The 22,067-nt window shown below is 45.8% G+C and overlaps 1 protein-coding gene across 1 annotated transcript in view; it reads right to left on the bottom strand.

The window, feature by feature from the left end:
- Positions 1-12,031, bottom strand: part of LOC140719209 (uncharacterized) — a 34,493-nt gene extending 22,462 nt beyond the window's left edge. Inside the window, exons 1-6 of the mRNA XM_073033648.1 lie at positions 11,905-12,031; positions 11,605-11,786; positions 11,104-11,346; positions 9,623-10,234; positions 8,969-9,048; positions 6,917-7,056 (exon numbers count right to left, since the gene is read on the bottom strand). Of these exons, the coding sequence (XP_072889749.1) occupies positions 6,917-7,056; positions 8,969-9,048; positions 9,623-10,234; positions 11,104-11,346; positions 11,605-11,786; positions 11,905-12,031 (1,384 nt within the window). The remainder of the gene's footprint in view (positions 1-6,916; positions 7,057-8,968; positions 9,049-9,622; positions 10,235-11,103; positions 11,347-11,604; positions 11,787-11,904) is intronic.
- Positions 12,032-22,067: the final 10,036 nt, after the last annotated feature.

Raw genomic sequence — 22,067 nt, 5'->3', positions numbered from 1 at the left:
ACCAGACACCCTCTCTCGACAGTTCAAAGCACCAATCAGGGAAGAGAGCCTTCAAGAAAAATTTCCAGGCAGCCCTTGAGTAGTGGTGCCCATCTGCTGCAGCACAGATTTGATAGCACACTGAACCCAAGAGCAACATGGGGCAGACCCTGGTAATTATCCTCACGAATCTATCTTTGTTCCTGAACCTGTTTATTCGGAGATGCTCAGCTGGGACACGCTTCGAACCAGGCTGGGATTTCAGGGTGACTCACATCCTAGAGTTCGTCAAGAAATGTTACTGGTAATCAGACTTGACTAAAGATATCTGCGAATGAGTGACATCTGTGCATAAAATAAAGAATCCCGAGCATAGCCTCAAGATTTGCTTCAGCCTTTCCCCATTCCAACTAGACTTAGATCCCACATTTCTATGGACCTTGTCATTGGTCTTCCAGGATCTCGGGGTTATACAGTAGTCATGGTGCTCATAGAACAATTCTCCATGGCCTGCTGCTTCATACCTATTCCCAAATTACCATCAGCTTCAGAGACTGCCAAGCTCATGTTGCAACACATCTTCAGGGTTAATGGTTTCCCCCAGCACATTGTCTCCAATGGTGGCCCCCCAGTTTGACTCCAGGTTTTGGAAGACCTTTTGCGAGCTCATTGGGCCCTCTGCTAGGATCCATCTGTAGACCAATGGGCAAATGGAGCGGGTCAGGCAGGGCCTAAAGAGAACACTCAGATGTCTAGCCTTGGGGAACTCTACCACCTAGAGTGGCAACCTGATCTGGGTGGAGCTTTTGTACAGCACACATCAGCATTTTTATATTGGGAAGTCCCCTTTCCAATGCAAATTTGGGTACCATCCTCCAGTGTTCTCAGAACTAGAACTGGAGGTTAGGGTTCCATCAGCACATCAACTGATCCAGAGATGTCTACATAAATGGGTTAAGGTGAGAGAGATGATCTTGGCCAATTCATGTCAATAACAAGATCAGGCCTACCACTGGAGAAGATAGGGACCAGCATTTCTTTCTGGTCAGCAGGTCTGGCTCTCAACTAGAGATCTCCCCATGCAGGCTCAATCCAAAAAAAAAAAATCAGTCCCTTATTCCATCAGTCCATTCAAAAGTTTGCAACGCATCAATCTGGTTACCTGTTGTCTCCAACTACCAAGAAACATGCGGAATCATGCCACATTCCACGAATCCTGCCTGTAACTTTTGGGTGCCAACCCCTTGGTTCCAGCTCCCAAACCTCCTCCACCTCCCAGAATTGTTGAGGGACAACCCACCTACACATTATGGCAACTTTTAGGACACCTGCATAGTTTGAGGTAAAAGGCAGTACCTTGTGGATTGGGAGGGATATGGCCCAGAAAGAAGAACTTTATTTGTTCATGCAAAATCCTGGACTTTATGCTGACTGAGGACTCTCACCTGCACAATCATGATCACACTGGGCCATCAGGATTTGGCCTAGGAGGTAGTTCTATCATGGTCCTGACTGAACAGCGACAGGCATCCAAGTTTTGGCCTCCAATTCCTCAGATTATGGTTAGCTGCCATTATCCCTTTAAGACTCTAACTGCCAATAATTGTCTGCCACATCCCTTCATGTAAAGTCTCATGCTGAGCACTCTGTGCTCAATCATAGGATTTCCATTTCTAATCCTACTGTTTGTGATTTTGCCTTTGGATTTTGTTGGTGTTGTCTTGTTTATTTCCAGTCTGAGACTAAGTTAAGTCTAGACCTTGCTCTGCACTTCAGTTCACCACACTCCATTGCTCTCTCATTACAGATATAACATGTAACCCTCTCACCGTGGGCTTGTAATGAATTAGCTATTGGTATGAATACAAGCAAACAGCAACATAACTCAACAATGCATTGGAATGATGATGTAAAGGCCATTTCCAATAAATAAACACATCTTGGGTAAATATGATTCAGGTAAATTCAAACATAAAAGTTTGAATGTCCCTTTGAGGGAAAGTAGGACTCTTACTTATATGAATACTGACACACCCATGGATAAATATTCAACAGGAAGTGATAATTTAACTCACTCCAGTATAAACTTAAACTAAAATTGTATAGACTTAATATTTTTGATTGTGGTGTAACCAATCCAGTTTGTTTCCTTTCATTTGCACACAGTGTTGAACCGGTTTTGCACTGAAGAACCTATCCAAGGGGAAAAAAAATTACACAACATCCAATGAAAAGGCGTTGAACTTCTCCAAGGTTGTGCGGTAATCAGCTAACTAAAAGTTATCTGCACATTCTCTGTGAAACCAAAATCTGTATAGATATTTTCCAACAGCAGTATCTGTTCTTCCAAATGGATTCTGTCAGTATTTCAACATGTTCTTCAACAATGTTTGTTGTCCATTTCTACTTTCCTTCTTTCTGTTTCTTCGATCCTATGCTCTCTCTGAAGTGGCTATCCCGCTCTTTTTTCCTGCGTAAACTCTTGAAAAAAATGTTAACAAGACAAATCCTATTGGCTAATATAACAGGCCTAACTTAATCATCTGAATTTTTATTTTAAACAGCAACAATAAAATACTCAATTTTATAATGTAATTTACAAGAACACTTACTCAATAGCATAACTGTATTAATAAAGTAAATTATGTTCTTAAACCAGGATATTACTAATAAAACCTCAACCCCTTTAGACTCCTGGGTTAGGACTCAGCCTGTAATTCACTCTCGCCTATCTGTTGCTCTATGATATAAACTGCAGCCACACCTCAGCCCTATTGATCCCTCCTGTCCCTCAAACTCACTGTTATGAAGACCACTGCCCACGTACAATTTCATTCCTTCACAGAATTAAATAACTGATCGTGTATTTTATGTGAAGCTGCCTGAATTCCTGTACTCACCAGAACTCCTTTCACCATGGAGGGCACTGACTTTTCAACAGGATCCAGATTTATTTTCAATGTTGTTAGCATGTACACGTCACCTGACTGTAATGCCACACCTCTGTCCAGGAAACAACTCCCTGAGAGGGAATTTACACTTTATGGCGTGCCACCTTAAAACCACATTGCTTGTAGTTTCAGTCAGGTAGAAATAACAAGTATGGGAAATTAATCCAGAATGACACACTCAGATGACTACAAAAATGCACCTCTGCTTTCTGCGGTGATCAGACACTCAAGTGCCAGTCAGTAAATCATTGTAGGTATCTATTATCGAACATGCCAGATATCCCATCTACCACCCACCAAACTCGGGATTAGAAACCATCATGTAATCCATTCCCAGTGATATGTTCTACCCCAAAAGCCTAAATTACATTTCAGTCTGTAATCCACTCACAGGGGTAGGTTATTCTATATGTAAACCGATGAACCCTTAAATTGAATCCCATCATGAACTTCCTTCTGGGCATCAGTTATTCAATATATAACCCCTTGAACCCCTGGTTAAATCCCAGCCTCTAACCCACACCCGGTGATGTGACATTCTATTAATGACCCCCTGAAACCCTGGTGAGGGATATAATTCCTAATATAATAATTATAATCAACTGTTATAATGTCTCATGTTAATTCCTGTAAATAATACATTATTTGCCTCTCTCTGGTCTATCCCACATTTCCTGCCCTTTCTGATTTAAAATTCAACATCCATTCACATGCACAATAGATTTCCCAATTTGAACAATGGTGATCTCACCAGAATTGCTTATGGAGGTAAGGGTGATCCATGGCCTCCTCTTGTGGCCACCCTCAGGGTGAAGGAGCAACACCTTATATTCCGTCTGGGTACCCTCCACTCTGATGGCATGAACATCAATTTCTCCTTCCAGTGAACAAATTCCCCCACTTCTATTTCCTACTCTGACCTTTCACCTCATTGGGTTATTTACCACAGGTTCCCTCCTCCTTCCCTTTCTCCTATTGTCCACTCTCCTATCAGATTTTTTTTTCCCCAGCCAATGGCCTTTCCCACCTCTCATCTCCCAGCAGCTTCTTCGACTCCTCCAACACTTTATTCACACATGCTCATCCCTTTCCTTCTCTATTCTGAAGAAGGGCCTTGGCCAAAAACGTTGAATATTTACAGTTTTCATAGATGCTGCCTGAGCTGCTGAGTTCCACCAGCATTTTGTGTGTGTTGCTTTGGATTTCCAGCATCTGCAGACTTTCTTGTGTTTGTGATTTAATACACGTGAGGGATTGCTGCACCTGCCAGGTGGTATGACAGCAACCCCAAAGAGTGCTGTGGATTCTCGGTACAATGCTTCTTGGCCTTCAATTTACAGCCATTCAAGTTCCTGTCGGAACTCAGTCGGGTCACTTATATCATCTGTCTCCTTCCTGGAAGAACCATTCCCAGCTCCCCACACTCTTGGGGAAGTGTTCCGCCAACTAGAGCGCAGACCCTTTGTTAGGGTCCGGTCCGGAGCCCGCCTTCCAGGTCTTGCTCCGGTCCGCGTACTCCGGACTCCGGGCCTTGCAGGCAGCCCTCCTGTCACCAGGAACCATTGGATTATCTTGGTTTAAGGAGGTACACCTGTCACCTATTAGGGGGCAAGTGTTTATAAGGGGCTCGGGGACTGAGCCTAGTTGGGGGGTCATCCTGTTCTGAAGCTGGTTTAACCCGCTCTGTACCTGGTTTGTCTGTGCCGAATCCTGTTCTGCCCTGGTTGCTGGCCGCTCTGAATCCGGTTCTGCCCTGGTTGCTGGCCTACTCTGTATCCTGTTCTGCCCGAGTTCTGACCTGCTCCGTATCCTGTTTACCCTGCCTGGGTTCTGTCCTGCTCTGTATTGGTTGTGTCCAGGTTTGTCTTGTTTTCCTGCTTCTCTCGTGTGCGCTGGTCCTGCTGTTCTGCCGTATTCGCCTTGCCCGTGCTGTCACGCTGTCTGCTTACTTCCCCCTATTTACTGGTGTATCCTGGTTGTCCTGCTGCTCACCCTGGACACAGCTCCCTTCTGTTCCCTTGCCTCCATCGGGTAAGCCAGGCTGTCGACGTTACCCCTTGGGTGGTTCTGTCCCTTCCTGTCCTTTTCCTCCGTTGGGGGAGGCAGACCATCTGCCATTGCCCGGCAGGGGGACTCGGACCCCTTCCTACCCCTCACCTCAGATGGGTTGTGCCCCGCACCTGCCCAGGGGTCCGTGCCTTGCCCAGGCCTCCATGTTTCTGCCTGGGAGGCGGCCCTGCCCAGGAGTTATGCGCCCGCCCGAGGGGGCTCTCCTGCCTCGCCTGAACTCTGGGATCCTCCTGCTCTGCCTCGCCTGAACTCTGGGATCCAGCCCCGCCTGCATTACCCCTTGCATGCCACGGCAACCCCATCCTGTCCTACCCCTAGCACTTCACAGCCTACATCCTGAATTTGGGTCCATTCCATGTCCGCTCGTGACACCCTTTCCAGAAACTTAGAGGAGGATGTTTATCACCCTATTGGAGGACATGGGTCTGTGATAAGGCTCCTCAACTTGCGCCAGGGGTATCGGTCTGCAGCTGATTATTCTATAGAATTTTGTTCCTTGGCCACAAAGAGCAGTTGGAATATGGAAACACTAACTGATTTACTCCATAAGGGATTGAGTGATGAGCTAAAGGATGCCAATGTGGCCTGAGACCCAGTGGATGATTTAGTCCATCTTATGGATCTGGGGATTTGACTCGATAATCAATTAATGGAAAGAAGGGATAGACAAAGGGGATTGCATTGAGCAGACTCTCCCTTTGACTGACCTCTCTCTTGTTCTTATACCCTGGACTAGGATTCCTCCTCAACCACCGTAGACCCCAGCCTCTGAGGAACCAATGCAAATAGGCTAAACAAGGCTCTCTCAAGCTGAAAGGGAGAGGAGGAGGGAAATTTGCTGCACTTACTCTGGAAAAGCTGGAAATTATCAGACCTCTTTTCTCAAACTGCAGGGAAACTCATGGGTCCGTCCGGAGTAGGGGGGGCTGTGATTGTTGTTAGCCTTGCTCTCAGTTCAGCTTCTGCTGGCATGGTGCTCCCCATGTCACTGCCACAGGGATGCTCATAAGGCATGACCTGCCTTTGACAAAGCCTAATCATATTATGCCTCTCAGGAACTTCTCCATCAACTTAACAACCACTGAAGTAAGAATCAATGGTCTATAATTTCCTGGGCTATCCCTACTGCCTTTCTTGAATAAGGGAACAACATCCACAAACCTTCAATCCTCCAGAACCTCTCCCATCCTCATTGATGATGCAAATGTCATCGACAGAGGCTCAGCATCTCCTCCCTCACTTCCCAAAGCAGCTTTGGGTACATCCCATCCGGTCATGGAGACTGACCCAACTTGATGCTTTCAAAAAGCTCCAGCACATCTTCTTCCTTAATATCTACATGCTCAAGCTTTTCAGTCCACTGCAAGTCATCTCTACAGTCACCAAGATCCTTTTCCATAGTGAATATTGAAGCAAAGCATTCATTAAGTACCTCTGCCATCTCCACCAGTTCTATACACACTTTTCCACTGTCACACTTGAGAGTAACTGGGGAACAATAACGTTAGTGGTTCAGGGAGCTGACGAGCCAGCCATGGATTTTGCAGAACATACATATTGAGTGTTTGAGGAGCATTCACGGTTGGATAGTCCAGGGAGGGATGATCCAGTCTTCCTAAAAATGCTGAAGGAAGGCCTGAGCTGAGCTCACCATGACGTTTTAGACTTGGGGAGAGAAGTGGTATCGATCTACACTGCGATAGCATCATGGCTCAGTGTGAGAGACCAGAGGAGGGGGAAGAGAAGATGTAAAGTAACTGCAGTGGATGTAGCAGGTGTGATGTCACAGAGAAATTTCTTTGTGTGCTGCCAACCAGGAACTGGATGAGGAATTGTGGAATAGACATGGGAGGGTAAAGGAGAGGATTCATTACAGCCGTGTCTTGAGAAGAGAGGAAGTTGTGAGAATCACTCACCAAAGCCTTCAGAATCCACAGCAGGGCGCTTTCTATCTGATTTAACTGGTGGCCAGGTGATAGAGCGGGTGAGGTCACACAAACAGCTGATAGTAGCCTCCATTGCCAGTGCTGCTGACGTACAGATGTACACAATATCACTGTTAGATGGCCAGCAGTACAATATGTCAGTCAACACAGGGGCATCGGTATTGATAACTAATCTACCCTTACTAATGACTGGACAGGCTATTCATATTACAGGTGTAAGAGGGAAAACAGTGAGGGTAGAAAGAAGCAAATCACAGATACTTGAAATCAGCGGAGTGCAGCTTCCGGTGTATTTCTTGATCTGTCCAAATAATAAGTACACTATCCTTGGAATAGGCATCCTAATGGAAGAGGAGTCGTTATAGATTCCAGAAAGAGAGAAATAGTATGGACAAGTCAGGGGCAGTGAACACAAAATCAGTAGAGCATACAACCGAGCCAGCATCTGCTCCATTTGATCTGATCATTAGGGACTGCAGCCAGGATGGTGTCTATGGTTTACTTTGTCAGCAGCTCCCAACAGTTTCCAAGCAAGATTGTGGTCGAGTAAAGATAAATCAGTTAAAATAGAGGGTGACCTGCATAAACCCTATAAGCAGTATCCTATAATAGCTGATGCTCTGACATCTGTTCAGAGTACAGTGAAGTACTGAAAAACTAGGAGATACTGAGAGAGATGTGTCAACCACTACCTCACTGATATGACTAGTGAAAAAGCCAGATAGATCATATCGGTTAACAACAGACTATATTGACTTTAATAAGACCACACCAAGATTGCATCCAATTGTGGCAAGCCCTGCAACTGTTACACGAGTGGTGCAGTGGACGAACCCAAGTGCAGAACACGGGCGTGGAGGCAGAGTCGGGAGGCGTTATTAACGTAGCGAGTGTGGAATCGGTATCCAGGAGTGATGCTAGACCTAGAACTGGTAGTCCTAAGAACTATGAAATGAAGTTACTCACACCAGAGTCAAGCAATGAACTGGCAGCTCATTGCTGTGGTCACAGAGTTTTAATCCTGCATTTGCTGATGGAAAGCAGGTGTTTGTAATTAGTGGAACCTAGGGGTGAATGGGAACTAAACTAGGTGATAGAGGCCCAATTCCTGAGGAAAATAGCGGGGTTGGCGATTGCCAGAAGGGACCATGACAGTACACCTCACACAACGGGAGCTCCAGGCGATCCTCCAGGCCTGTCTGGGTGGTCCTGATGAAAATCCTGGATGAGGGAAGAGTCTAGCATGAAGGAGCGGGGAACCCAGGAACGCTCTTCTGGACCATACCGTTCCCAGTCTACCAGGTATTGGAGACCCCTGCCTCTACAGCGCACATCCAGTAGTCTTCAGATGGTGTATGCCGAATGGTCGCCGATGATACGGGCAGGTGGGGGAAGTCTCAGCCGGGGCTGACAGAGACTGGCTTTTACTGGGAAACATGTGCAGTCGGGTGGATGCGCATGGATCTTGGCAATTTTAGGCGGACCGCTGCGGGATTGATAGCACTTTCGACCTTGAATGGTCCTAGGAAGCGAGGAGCGAGTTTCCTATGCTCGTTCTTCAGCGGGATGTCCTTGGAGGAAAGCCACACCATCTGCCCCGGTTGGTACTAAGGCGCCGGAGTCCGGTGTCTGTCGGCCGTCTTCTTGTTATGTTTTGCTGATCTGAGTAGGGCCGAGCGTGTCTCCTCCCACACCTTAAGGCACCGATCGATATGGTCCTGAACCGATGGTACCGCAATATCCTCTTCCTGCGCGGGGAACATCGGGGTTTGGTACCCCAGGAAACACTCAAATGGAGACCTTCCAATGGCCGAGCTTACTAGAGAGTTTTGTGCGTACTTAACCCATGGGAGGTGGTCGCTCGAGGTCAACGGGTTGTTTGCAGTTACACAACGTAGCGTCTCCTCCAGGTCTTGGTTGACCCGTTCCGTCTTCCCGTTCGTCTGGGGGTGGAAGCCGGATGACAGGCTGACCGATGCACCTAAGGCTTGACAGAAGGCCTTCCATACCTGGGAGACGAACTGGGGACCTCGATCGGAGACGATGTCTGCGGGAAATCCATGGAGGCGGAAGACGTGGCGGACGAGAAAGTCTGCGGTTTCCTGAGCAGAAGGGAGTTTAGGGAGGGCTACGAAGTGCAGCGCCTTGGAGAACAGGTCTACCACGGTGAGGACTGTGGTGTTTCCGCGGGAAGGGGGTACACCGGTGACGAAGTCTAGGGCGATGTGCGACCAGGGACCGGTAGAGGACATTATAACCCCACAGGTGGCCGATGAGAGGCTTTTCCCCGGGCACGGATGGAACATGCCGAAACATAGGAGCAGGTACCCGCCTCCATGGACGGCTACCAAAAGTGTTTTTTTCTCAGGAACGCTAGGGTCCGATCACTCCCGGGGTGGCAGGCGAACCTAGACTTGTGCCCATTGAAGTACCTGGGACCTGACGGAAACGGGCACATACAGGCGATCGCCGGGGTCATCCCGCTGGCCTTCTTTTACTTTCGACTCTAACAGTGAGGGTGGCAACCACGCAGGATGGTGGGAGGACAGTCCCTGGGCTGGAAGTGTCCTCCTTGGAGTCGTATTGGCGTGAGAGCGCGTCCGGCTTCCCGGTCTTGGACCCTGGACGATATGTGAGGGAAAACTTGAACAGTCCGAAAAATAACGCCCAACGGACCTGGCGGAAGTTCAAACGTTTGGCGGTCTGAATATACCCTATGTTTTTATGATCAGTCCATATCACAAACGGTTGTTCTGCCCCCTCCAGCCAGTTCCTCCATTCTTCCAATGCTAGTTTGACCGCCAGGAGTTCCCGGTTCCCCGCATCGTAATTCCAATCGGTGGGGGACAGTGGGCCGGAATAGAAGGCGCAGGGGTGAAGCTTTTCGTCCGAACTTGATTGTTGGAACAGGACTGCTCCTATCCCGGAGTCAGAGGCGTCCACCTCGACAATGAATTGACGGGCTGTGTCCGGATGGACCAGGATGGGAGCGGTGGTGAACCGCCTCTTCAGGTCGGTGAACGCCGAGTCAGTTTCAGAGTCCCAACAGAAGGGGGTAGTAGGCGAGGTAGGCCGGGTAAGGGGGGGGGGGGGCACTCGATTGTAGTCTCTGATAAGCCGGCGGCAGAAATTTGCAAACCCCAGGAATCGTCGACGTTGTTTGCACGTCGTGGGCCCTGGCCATTCTTCCACTGTCCGGATCTTCTCGGGGTCTGCTCTCATCTGCCCACTTTCGATGATATAACCTAGGAAACTGACCGAAGGAACGTGGAACTCACATTTCTCCGCCTTCACAAATAATTGGTTTTCCCATAGTCTCTGGAGGACTTGACGGACATGGTGAACGTGTTCTTGCGGGGGGCTAGAAAATATCAGGATATAATCGAGGTAAACGAATACGAACCAATTAATAAAGTCCCTCAGTACATCATTAATGACGGCTTGAAAAACGGCGGGAGCATTGTTGAGGCCAAACGGCATGAGCAAATATTCGAAGTGGCCCAGAGGTGTATTAAAGGCCGTCTTCCACTCGTCCCCCTCCCTCACCCTGACTAGATGGAATGCGTTCCGAAGGTCCAGCTTTGAGAAAATGGTGGCTCCAGGCAGTTGTTCAAAAGCCGAACCAATGAGGGGTAAAGGGTGCTTGTTCTTAACTGTTTTACTGCTTAGGACTCTGTAATCAATACAAGGACGAAGCGACCCGTCCTTCTTTTCTACATAGAAGAAATCGGCGCCTACCGGGGAAGATGAAGGTCTGATAATGCCCTCCGTGAGGAACTCGCTGCCGTATTTCTCCATGGCCTCTCTCTCCAGTCGGGATAGGTTAAAAATGATGGGTAGCGAGGCCCCGTGGAAAGGTCGATGGCACAATCATATGGGCGGTCCGGAGGCAGGGAAAGAGCCCGTTGTTTACTGAGTACTGGTCCCAGGTCATGGTATTCTGTGGGGACTCAGGACAAATCGAGGGGCTCTGGAACAGGCGGGGTCGCGGTAGCTTCCCTGGGAGATGGGGGTGACGGCAGACAGTTGGCGTGGGAATACCGGCTCCATTTGGCTATCCTCCCGGTAGACCAGTCGATGTGGGGATTGTGTTGGGTCAGCCATGGGTACCCTAGAACTACCGGGGCTTGAGGTGAACGAATGAGACTGAACCGTACCTCCTCCGGATGGTTGCCGGATAGGATCAAGGTCAGGGGAGGCGTACAGTGGGTCACCCGAGCCAGCAGTCTTCCCTCCAGGGCCCGGGCCTCCAGGGGTGTAGTTAGCGGCTTGTGAGGTATTCCAGCCTGGGAGGCTATGTCCTCGTCCAGCAGGTTGCCCTCGGCACCGGAATCCACCAAAGCGGATAGGGTCAGACACTGTCGTTGGTAATTCACGGTAGCCGGGATCTGCATCCGAGTCTTGGGGGGGGGGGGGGGCTGAAGGGAGTGTTGTCGGACTCACCAGAACAGTAGGAGCGGGGGCTCTGCGAGGAACGGAAGGGGAAGAGCGGTTTGGGCTGGTAAAAGAAGGCAAGGTGGACCGTGGGATGGCCAGATGAACAGGGTAACCGGTCTTCTCTCTCAGACGTTCTCGGAGTCGGTTGTCCAGCCTGGTAGCTAGGGAGACCACTGAATCCAGGCTGTTAGTGTCACCCCTAACCGCCAACTTGCCCTTACTTTGTCACAGAGGCCTTGCTGGAATACCTCCTGAAGTGCCTCATCATTCCAGCCCGAGTCGGCCGCGAGCGTCCGGAACTCCACCGAGTATTCGGCAACACTGCGTGAGCCTTGACGGAGGGCGAGTAGACGCTTAGCAGCATCTTTATAGCGGACGGGATGGTCAAAAATCTTCCTTATTTCTGAGATGAATGTGGGGAAGGAAGACCGGGTCTCTGGCTGCTTATCCCAAATTGCAGTAGCCCATGATTATGCATTTCCTCGCAATAACACCATAATGTACGTTATTTTTGATCGTACGTGGACGGCTGCTGCTCGAACAGCAAGGAGCATTGCAGTAGAAAAGCCCGGCACATCCCCAGATCTCCGGCGTTGGGTTCTGGTTCAGGTACGTGCGGCTCACTTGGCAGACGTGTTGTTGACGCATTGGGCGTCACCACTACAGGCTGTCCAGGCTGGTCAGACGGAGTTCCCGGAGTTGACGGGGTAAGATGGGCGGATACTCGGTCGACCTGTTCACTGACCTTTCTTACGTCCACTGACAGGGAACGGAGATTCTCGATTACATCCCAGAGCAGATGATCGTGCAATTTCAGTAGGGAGCCCTGGCTGGCGAGGGCTTGTTGCGGGGAATTCGTGTCCGCTGAGTTCACTATGGCCAGTTCGTTCCGTTACACGAGCGGGGCGTGGGCGAACCCAAGTGCAGAAAACGGGCGTGGAGTCGGTATCCAGGAAGGATGCTAGACCTAGAACTGGTAGTCCTAAGAACCATGAAACGAGGTTACTCGCACCAGAGTCGAGCAACGAACTGGCAGCTCCTTGTTGTGGTCACAGGATTTTTTATAATGCATTTGCTGATGGAAAGCAGGTGTTTGTAGTTAGTGGAACCTGGGAATGATTGGGAGCTAAACGAGGTGGTTGAGTCCCAGTTCCTGAGGGAAATAGCCAGGAAGGCGACTGCCAGAAGGGACCATGACAGTAACAACCCTGAATGGACTGTCTCCAGTCATTAAATTTTTTTAGTCCTGGATATTGCTAATGGATTTTGGGGGCTCCCTTTAGCACGCAAGTCCCAGGACTTTTTTGCTTTCACCTTGGGTGGGCAGCAGTATAGGTACACCGGACTACCCCAGGGTTTTCACAATACCCCATCCGTCTTTCATAGTCTTTGGAAAAGTTCAATCTAACACCCTACTGGTCGATCATCTTACAATATGCAGATGATCTACAAATCGCGTTGGAAGATGAAACAGATCATATATGGGTGAAAGCCAATGTTTTAAAGATATTTCAAGGGTTTAAAATCAGTCTACACGAGGCTCAGATAAGAAACCAAGCTATACAGTACCGAGGCTACATGATCGCCCACCGGAGGAAGGAAATGTCAGATGACAGACGTTTTGCAATCAGTTTCATGCCCTGTCCAGTAAACGTAAGGAGGTTAAGGGGCATGGGATCTATTCGATTAATGCTGTAGTTTCATATCAGAGTTCTCAGCACTAGTGGCACTGATTGAGGCCTTAATTCAAGGAGGGCATCTCCCTCTGCATGAAGTGAGATGAGTGCCTGATGAGGAAAAGGTTTTCACTAACATCATGAAAGCCCTGGTCTCTGCACCTGCACTAGTGTTACCAGATGTAGCTTTTCCTTTTCACCTATAAGACCATAAGACCATAATATATAGGAGCAGAAGTAGGCCATTCAGCCCATCGAGTCTGCTCCACCAATCAATCATGGGCTGATCCAATTCTTACAGTCAATTCCAGTCCCCTGCCTCCTCACCATACCTTTTGATGCCCTGGCTAATCAACAACCTATCTATCTCTGCCTGACATGCACCTACTAACTTGGCTTCCACAACTGCTCCTGCAACAAATTCCACAGATTTACCACCTGCTGACTAAAATAATTTCTCGGCATCTCTGTTCTAAATGCATGTCCCTCAATCCTGAAGTCGTGTCCTTTTGTCCTAGACTCCCCTGTCATGGGAAATTACTTAGCCATATCTAATCCGTTCAGGCCTTTTAACAGTCAGAATGTTTGAGATCCCCCTCATTCTCCTTAACTCCAGGGAATACAGCCAGACGTTCCTCATTTGGTAATCCTTTCATTCCTGGAATCATTCTCGTGAATTTTTTTTTCTGAACCCTCTCCAGTGTCAGTATATTCTTTCTAAAATAAGAAGCCCAAAATTGCACATAGTATTCCAAGTGTGGTCTCACGGGTGGCTTATAGAGCTTTAACATCATGTCCCTGCTCTGATATTCTAAACCTCTAGAAATGAATGCCAACATTGCAGTACTTACAACATAGTGGTGGTGCAGGACCCTGGGGACACAGGAAGACCAGTGGCATATTATTCAATGAAATAGACAGCATTGCAGCAGAATTTTCCCGCTGCATAACAGCTTTTGTAGGGCAGTACGAGTAAGTAAACCTGATGTGTTGACAATTCATGCTACACACTCCCCACCCCATTGTTAAAGTTAAAGTTAAAGGCTGTCCCGAGCCTTATAGGCCATAAGCAACTGAGAGTATGAGACTCCGCTGGGAGAGGACGCCAGTCTATCTTAACCCTCAGCATTTTGCCAGTACCCATTTTCAGCTGGGTGGACTGGAGCAATGTGCCGTTAAGTGCCTTGCTCAAGGATACGACATGTAGCCTCAGTTGGAGCTCGAACTCATGACCTTCAGGTCGCTAGTCCAATGCCTTAACCACTTGGACACACGCCATACTCATCCCATCATAGAGCTGAATCATGATCATCATCCAGAATACAGGGAGGCTGACAACAAAAGGGAGAGAATTGTTGTCCTTACTGTCAAGTCAGCGAGAGTAGTAATGGAGACCAGAACGAACCCAGAAAAAACATCCTAACAGGAAAGGAGGCACATGAGTGTCAAATGGAAATAGAACTGGAAGAAGGTATTGGTGTAAGAAAACATCTCTGGAAGTGGAGCCAAAGGATTTTTTAATAAAAATGTGGAGAGTTAGCTGTAGGAGAATTGCCAGGAGGTTCCTCAGCTCATGTGATGGAACTGCTGGCCCTGATAGAATCACTACGCTACTGTAAGGGGAGACAAGTAAATATATATACAGGCAGCAGGTATTCCTTCAGGGTGGTGCATGATTATCTGATGGCTTGGGCACGTCAAGGATATGTAACCTCAACAGGAACAGTTATTCAGCATAGATACAAGAGCTGCCAAAAACAGTGAAGCTGCCAGCAGAGTTTGAACTGATTAAAGTAAAGGATCACCAGAAAGGGGAGAGTAAGGAGCAGAAAGGAAATGAGTGGGCAGACATCAGTACGAAGGGGGCAGCAGATAAACAAGAGGTAGTGGAAATTGCTAAGGTGCAGGAAGAAAGTGAGCAGTGAAGGCAGAGGAGAAAGAGATCAAAGGAGTGTCTAGATGGGAGCTGGACACACGGGGAAGCAGGAGTCACTGTGGCAGATACTACTGATGTTTTATCATATACTGAAGTTATACAATACATCGGAGAAGGCATAGCAGGATCATGATCTTCGTGCAGAACTAGTGATGGCCAGAGATGGGTGGGGATGTTGAGAAATTTTGTCACTGTTGTATACGTGTGCCCAGCATAACTCTGGGAAGAGCATAAAATGAGGCTGGGAAACCAGCCAGTGCCAAGAGGAGTAAGTATATCTCGAGTATAAAGGTGATAAATTTTTCAAAGATGCCATCTTGTCATTGAATTTACTGAATCTGTTTAACTTCTCTTTTCTCTCAAGAGCCTTGTTATTTTGTCTGTATCATTGGTTAAATTTAGAAAAAAGATTAATCATGAAGAATCAATAAATCAAAGTTTCTTGCTCATTCCTGAACACCTAAAAGAACCAGGGATCAAAAATTACAGAGACCCAACAATACTGAATTTCATCTGAGATTACACTGATTATGATTCTTTGACGTTTGCTAATATTCTATGGAGCCTACTCACACAATTATATTGTTAATAAAGTCTCTCTCTCTCTGACACACACATACTGTATATGCTATTAAAAAAAAATCAGATTACCCATGACTATACAGTAAAGAAAAACCATCAGCAACATTGCATTGAGTATCTTGCCCATGGTTTTATTCCATCACCACAGGACAAAGGGATACCACTGTGGCTAATTTGTATGACTATACTGTCACTGGAATTATGCGACCATATAAACTGAGGAAACATTCGGAGGCAGCATAAAAGGAGACAAATCACTTGATTACTTCAAAAAGACTACGTGATAAATTTCAATCAAGGCAGAAGTAAAGCAAATGTTTAGTGAAATAAGCTTCACATGCATTCCATGAGATTTCAAACAACTGTAAAAGTTATTATTCCACACATTGTAGGTGAATCATTCATTCTACCTGTAGTTTTTGTTGTAATTTCCACTTTTGTGAATCAGGGCACATATTAAACGATCCAAGCCATCCTCTTGAGCAACTCATTAGTATCGAGGAATATTGATGAAACATTAGATGATGTAGAAAAACAACTTGTTTTGAAAAACAATGACAGTTTAAGAAATTTCCCTTGCATATCGACGAAAGCTCAGTAAATGATAATGAAGCCCTTCTGATGACATCAGTTAGGTTTTAGAATAGTGATCAGGCCATCGAGGAAAAAATTTTTGCAGGAAAAATTAAGACAGATATCAAAGGTGAAACTATTTTTGAAGAGATCAAGAACTGTATCTTTCAAAAAAATATTCCACTGGAAAATATAATGGGTTGTGCAATGGATGTTGCTGCTTCGATGGTAGGAAGGTACAAAGGATTCGTGGCTCATTTAAAATTGCTGTGCCTGGTGTTTGTTACATACACTGTGTCAACCACCATCAGCATCTGGTTGCAAGGTGATGATCTGATTTCTATCTTGAGCATTGGAAACAACTGCACACTGATACGGACCCCGGATGGAGATGCCTATTCCAGAATGGGTTGTGGATCCATTTGGGATGAATGTGAATGCTGTTGCCTCCACAGCATCAATATCACAATAATTGTGCTGCAGAGCGATACCATGGCCCAAGCAAAATTCAAATACAGCAAGTAAATTTTTTGGATAATTAGTGATATTGAGAATAAGTTTCCACAAGTCTCGGAGAAAACAAATTTGTTTTTAATTGAATTTCCCACCTCTTATCTAGTTGAATAATATATGTATTCTGCCGAAGCACAAATAGCCAGCCGCAGGTGTAGTGGCATCAGCGCTGCACTTCAAAGCGCATGGTCCCGAGTTCTAATCCGGACGGCTGCTTGCACTCTTTCCATTCATGCTGGGTGGAGCTAGCAACTCAGCCTCATAAAAAAAGTCAAATACTATGGAAAATGCAAAAAAAAAGGGCCACCCGATGCAGCATAAAGCATGAAAAGGAACAATTACAATCTTTCTTTCTTTTTTCAATCTTTTTATTGATTTAAGAAAAAGTGTGTATACAAACAGGAGGAGAATATCTCTGATGTATATGTCAATAGCAGTACATACAGAAGGTAAAATAAACAATATCAGAATCACACATAGTGTTGATCTACAAAGTATAAATTTGATGTAGAATGTATAATTCTCCTCTTATCAGTCTATGAAGAAAGGGAGGACTATTAGAAATTTTTATGTAAAAGAAAAGAGAAAAAAAACACTATTCTAAAGAGAAAAAAAGGACTGGGCAGTCCATCCTGAGAGAAAAACCAAGAGAAGAGAGACTCTCTGATCAAATCGAAGGTTCTGAATAGAATAGCTGCAAGAGAATCAGTACAAAAATTATATCATTTGAAAATATTGACTAAAAGGTCGCCAAATTTCTTCAAATTTAAAGGATGCATCCAATGTCCGACTTCTTATTTTCTCTAGACTTAAAAAGGACATGATAGAGGAAAGCCAATAAAAGGTGGCAGGAGGGTTAGGGTCCTTCCATTTAAGTAAAATGGCTTTCCTAGCCAATAAGGTTGAAAAGGCTATCATCCGCTGAGTGGAAGCAGGAATATATCCTTTTTCTGATGGAATAATCCCAAAAATAGCTGTAAATAAGTTTGGTTGCAAATCCAGATCCAGCACTTTAGATAAGGTTTTAAAAAATCTTTCCAAAAATTCTCCAACTTTACGCAAGACCAAAACATCTGAGTTAAGGTGTCCACCTGAGAATTACATCTATCACAAATAGCATTAATATTGGGAAAATACATGCTAATTTATCCTTTGACATATGTGCTCGATGTGGTTTAACCTGGAAGAGGATATCTATTATATTACATGGATAAGCAAAAGGATAATTTGGAAGCAAAGTACGTAAACAATTCCTAATTTGTAAATATCTAAAAAAGTGTACATTGGACAAATCAAATTTATCCACTATCTGAGTAAAAGTCATTAAACAATTCCCTATAAACAAATCTGAAAAAGTTATTATACCTTTGGTTTTCCAATTTAAAAAGCCTGATGTAAAATTGATGGTTTAAAAAAAAGTCAGGAAGCTCCTCCACTGCCTCACCATCTGTGTGCCTGTGATACCTTGCAACTCATGACCATACTCTTCATTCTGTAGAGATCTTTCACTATTCTTGATAGAGTTCTCCTTGTATGTGTCAAACACAACATCTATTCTGCTACTCTGACTTCCTTCCCACAGAGCCATGGCCGGAATTATTGTGGCAACATCTCTGTAAGTAACTTGATCACCTTTCACTCTTTGGACCAAGTTCATTCCATCAGCCACTGTAGCAGAGTTTCCTAGGAGTTGTTCTTCTACTGCATATATGTCAAACTCAAGGCCCGCGGGCCAAATCCGGCCCACGGTGGAATTATCTTTGGCCCGCGAGATAATATCTAATTACTATTAAAGCTGGCCCCAGTAATTGGAGCGCCTATGGCGTATGATATGGCTAATGCTGAGTTTATTCAGGTACCAGGTTTTCAGGGTTTTTAGTGTTTATTCGGCAGTCTTGCTCGGCAGTCTTCTTCATAAGAAACGGAATTTGTAAAGTGAAACACTTTGTAGTTATAGCAGAGACTGAGACACATGAGAGCAGGCTGAAAAAACGGAGGCAACGAAAGCTGCGTTTGCACGCGTCCGACTGACCCGGCCCCCATGAAGCTGCATTTTGCTCAATCCGGCCCGTGACTTAAAATGAGTTTGACACCCCTGTCTACTGCTACATTTTTCTGCAAGGTTGTGGCTAAAGTAGCTTTATTTGTCTTTCTCAGCACTCCTTTTGGTATGGACAGGGCCCAGGGCAATGTTCCAAGGGGATGAGAAAGGATATCCTCTATACATAGACTGCACCCTTGTGCCATCACTATGATGTGTCCAGACAAAGATCTGTCTGCTTCAAGATGATCGCCCTCCCATTTGATTCAACTTCTCTTTTTTTACACATATCACCGAATGTCTCATCAGTGCTTCATAGACATACTCGTGGACCCTGACAGCACGATTGTAGTGTTTACCAACAAGGACTCCATTGACAGACCCCTCTGCGACAATTCCAGCCTCTATGCATACATTCTTTAGACCAGCATCCCAAAGTCATTTCCTAGGATGGCTAAGGCATTACATATGGTATGGAATGTCCCCATCCTGTGAAGAATGTTGGATAAGTGCTCTTTGTGCTTCCAGGCAATTTCAGTGGCTTTTGCATAGAGTGCTTGATCCATAACAACTACAATTGTTTCTAGATGAAGTTCCTTCCTGATCAGCTCTGATTGATTCAGGATTTCAAATATTTTGGTCCACTCTGTTGCTGGTGAATTGATGGTTGGCAGATACCCAACAATATCTCATGAGATGGGTTCTTGATCCCTGGTGCTGATATTAAAACTAGTCCCAGCTTCGGATTGTCTGATTCTCTCGATCTGTTTGCCCTGCAAGTGTCCTCACCAGGTTCTTCTTGTAGGCAAGAAGAGCAAATTCCTTAGTTTGCTGGACACAGTGTTCCCTGGTTGGGAGAGGCTGTGGGCTCACATGTGAACCTGCAACATATACTTCTAGTTCTTGGTCCTTGGTGGTGACTGATCTTTGCTTCAGTTTCTCAATGCGTGGAAGCTCAGATTTTGTCAGATGTGGTCCATAGACATTGGCCTGTACCACTATGCCATTGACTCTATGTGATGTATCTTTTCCAGTGAGAGTTTCCTCAAGTCTATCAATATTGTCCCATGCCAGATTGGTGAAGACATGAGGCTTGATGGAGACTGGAAGTACAACTCTCTGGTTGGGGGCTGTTGTTAGCTTTTGGAGACACAGAACAGTTTTGTTCTCTTCAAGTTGGGAGTAAGACACCCCATGCCCAAGCCTGTTCAGTGTTTGGATAAGCTCAGTGTTACCCGTCACTGTTTTTACTGGATAAGGAAGTAGAAGGTGCTTTGGTGGTTTATGTTGACCACATGTCACAGCATATATTATGTACTGACTAAATGACTGAACCAGAGCAGTGACCCTTTGTGTTTGAGTCTTGGTGTCAGGATTTCTAGTGAGCGGTCCAACAAGATGCTGCTCTAGTTGATCCGGTATGGAAGTATGAGCACTAACTTTCACATCAGATGGATGGAATTGCCAGGGAGTCACAGTCATCTCCTGTCTAATTATTGATCTGATATGTGATGAAGTCTGATCTATGATCTTGTCGAAATTGGTTGCTTGGTCCTCCAAACAGAAAGCTACCACCGCTGCAATGCTATCACATATTTCCCAGCAATAGGGGTGTATATCTTGCCAAAAATCACTATAAGAATTATTCCCCCCAGACGGTACCAGTGGCCCAAATTTGGGGTCCTGGCTCACGGACCAACTGAAAGAAATTATAGTTAGGAGTTTAACATCCAAATATGCAAACAGTATCGAAAGGACAGGCAGGAAGGGAGATGCTTGGTGTGGCTCTATTAGTAATACATGATATTAAATCCTTAGAAAAAGATGACATAGGATCGGAAGATCTAGAATCCTTGTGAGTAGTGTTAAGAAATTGAGAGTGTAAACATACCGTGATGGGAGTTGTATACAGGCCTCTGAACAGTAGCCAGGGTGTATCCTACAAATTACAATGGGAGATAGAAAAGGCAGGTCAAAAAGGCATGTTATTGTCATCATGGGAGCTTTCCATATGAAGCTAGATTGGGAAAATGAGGCTGGTGCTGGATTGTAAGAGAGAGAATCTGTAGAATGCTTCCAAGATAGCTTTTTAGAGCAGCTCATGGTTGAGTTCAATAGGGGATCAGCCATTCTGAATTGGGTGTTGTGTAATGAACTGGATTGGATTAGGGAGCTTAAGTGAAGGAACCCTACAGAGACAGTGATCATAAAATGATAGAATTCATTCTGCAGTTTGAGAGGATGAAGCAAAAGTCAGATGTATCACAGCACAGTCAGAAATGGGGTAAAAGCAATAATGGAGCCATGAGAGAGGAACTGGCAAAGGTTGATTGAAAGTGGACACTATCAGGATGATGCAGCAAAGGCTGGAGTTTCTTGGAGTTATTCAGAAGATGCTGTTGGCCTGAAAGGATTATAGTTTACAAAGCAATGAATTTGAATGAATCAAGGACAGTGGAAGTAGACAGACCAATTGTCTTTATTCTTGCCATGAAGTCAAAGGAATTGAGGCTGCCATTTTGTGAAGCTGCTCTGCATTGTCCAGTTTGTGAACTGGAATTGCTTGGCTTGATTAATGTTTTAATGTAGACACAATGATTCTCCATGTCATCCTTTCTCAACCTTTTTGCCCCGGAGGAACACTTGAAATAATATTCAGGTCTCTGGGAACCCCTGCCTACAAATTAGACCACGTGAGGTCCTTGATGATGTAGATGTCGAGGAACTTAGAGCTGTTTACCCTCTCAACCCCAGCTACATTGACGTCAATGGGGGTTAGCCCATCTCCATTCCTCCTGTAATCCATACCAGCTCCTTTGTTTTTGTAACATAGAGAGAGAGCTTGTTTTCTCAATATTAAGAGGAATAGACAGAGTGGACAGCCAGTGCCTCTTCCTCAGGGCACCACTGCTCAGTACAAGAGCACATGGTTTTAAGGTAAGGGGAGGGAAGTTCAAGGGGGATATTAGAGGAAGGTTTTTCACTCAGAGAGTGGTTGGTGTGTGGAATGCACTGCCTGAGTCAGATACACTAGTGAAGTTTAAGAGACTACTAGACAGGTATATGGAGGAATTTAAGGAATTTATGGGAGGCAGGGTTTGAGGGTCGACACAACATTGTGGGCCGAAGGGCCTGTAATGTGCTGTACTATTCTATGTTCTATGTTCTGTGATATCACTATGTCAGAGAGATGATTTTTCCCTGTAGGCCACCTTGTTATTGTTTGAAATAAGGCCAATCAATATAGTGTCATTGGCAAATTTAATTAGAGCTGTGGGTGCCAATACAGTCATGGGTATACGGGGAGTAAAGGAGAGAACTCAGTACACAGCCCTGAGTACACCTGTAGTTCAACCTTCAACT

The sequence above is a fragment of the Hemitrygon akajei genome, chromosome 31 (genome assembly GCF_048418815.1).
Source record: "Hemitrygon akajei chromosome 31, sHemAka1.3, whole genome shotgun sequence".
Classification (NCBI taxonomy): domain Eukaryota; kingdom Metazoa; phylum Chordata; class Chondrichthyes; order Myliobatiformes; family Dasyatidae; genus Hemitrygon; species Hemitrygon akajei.
This window is presented reverse-complemented; position numbering and strand designations above follow the sequence as displayed.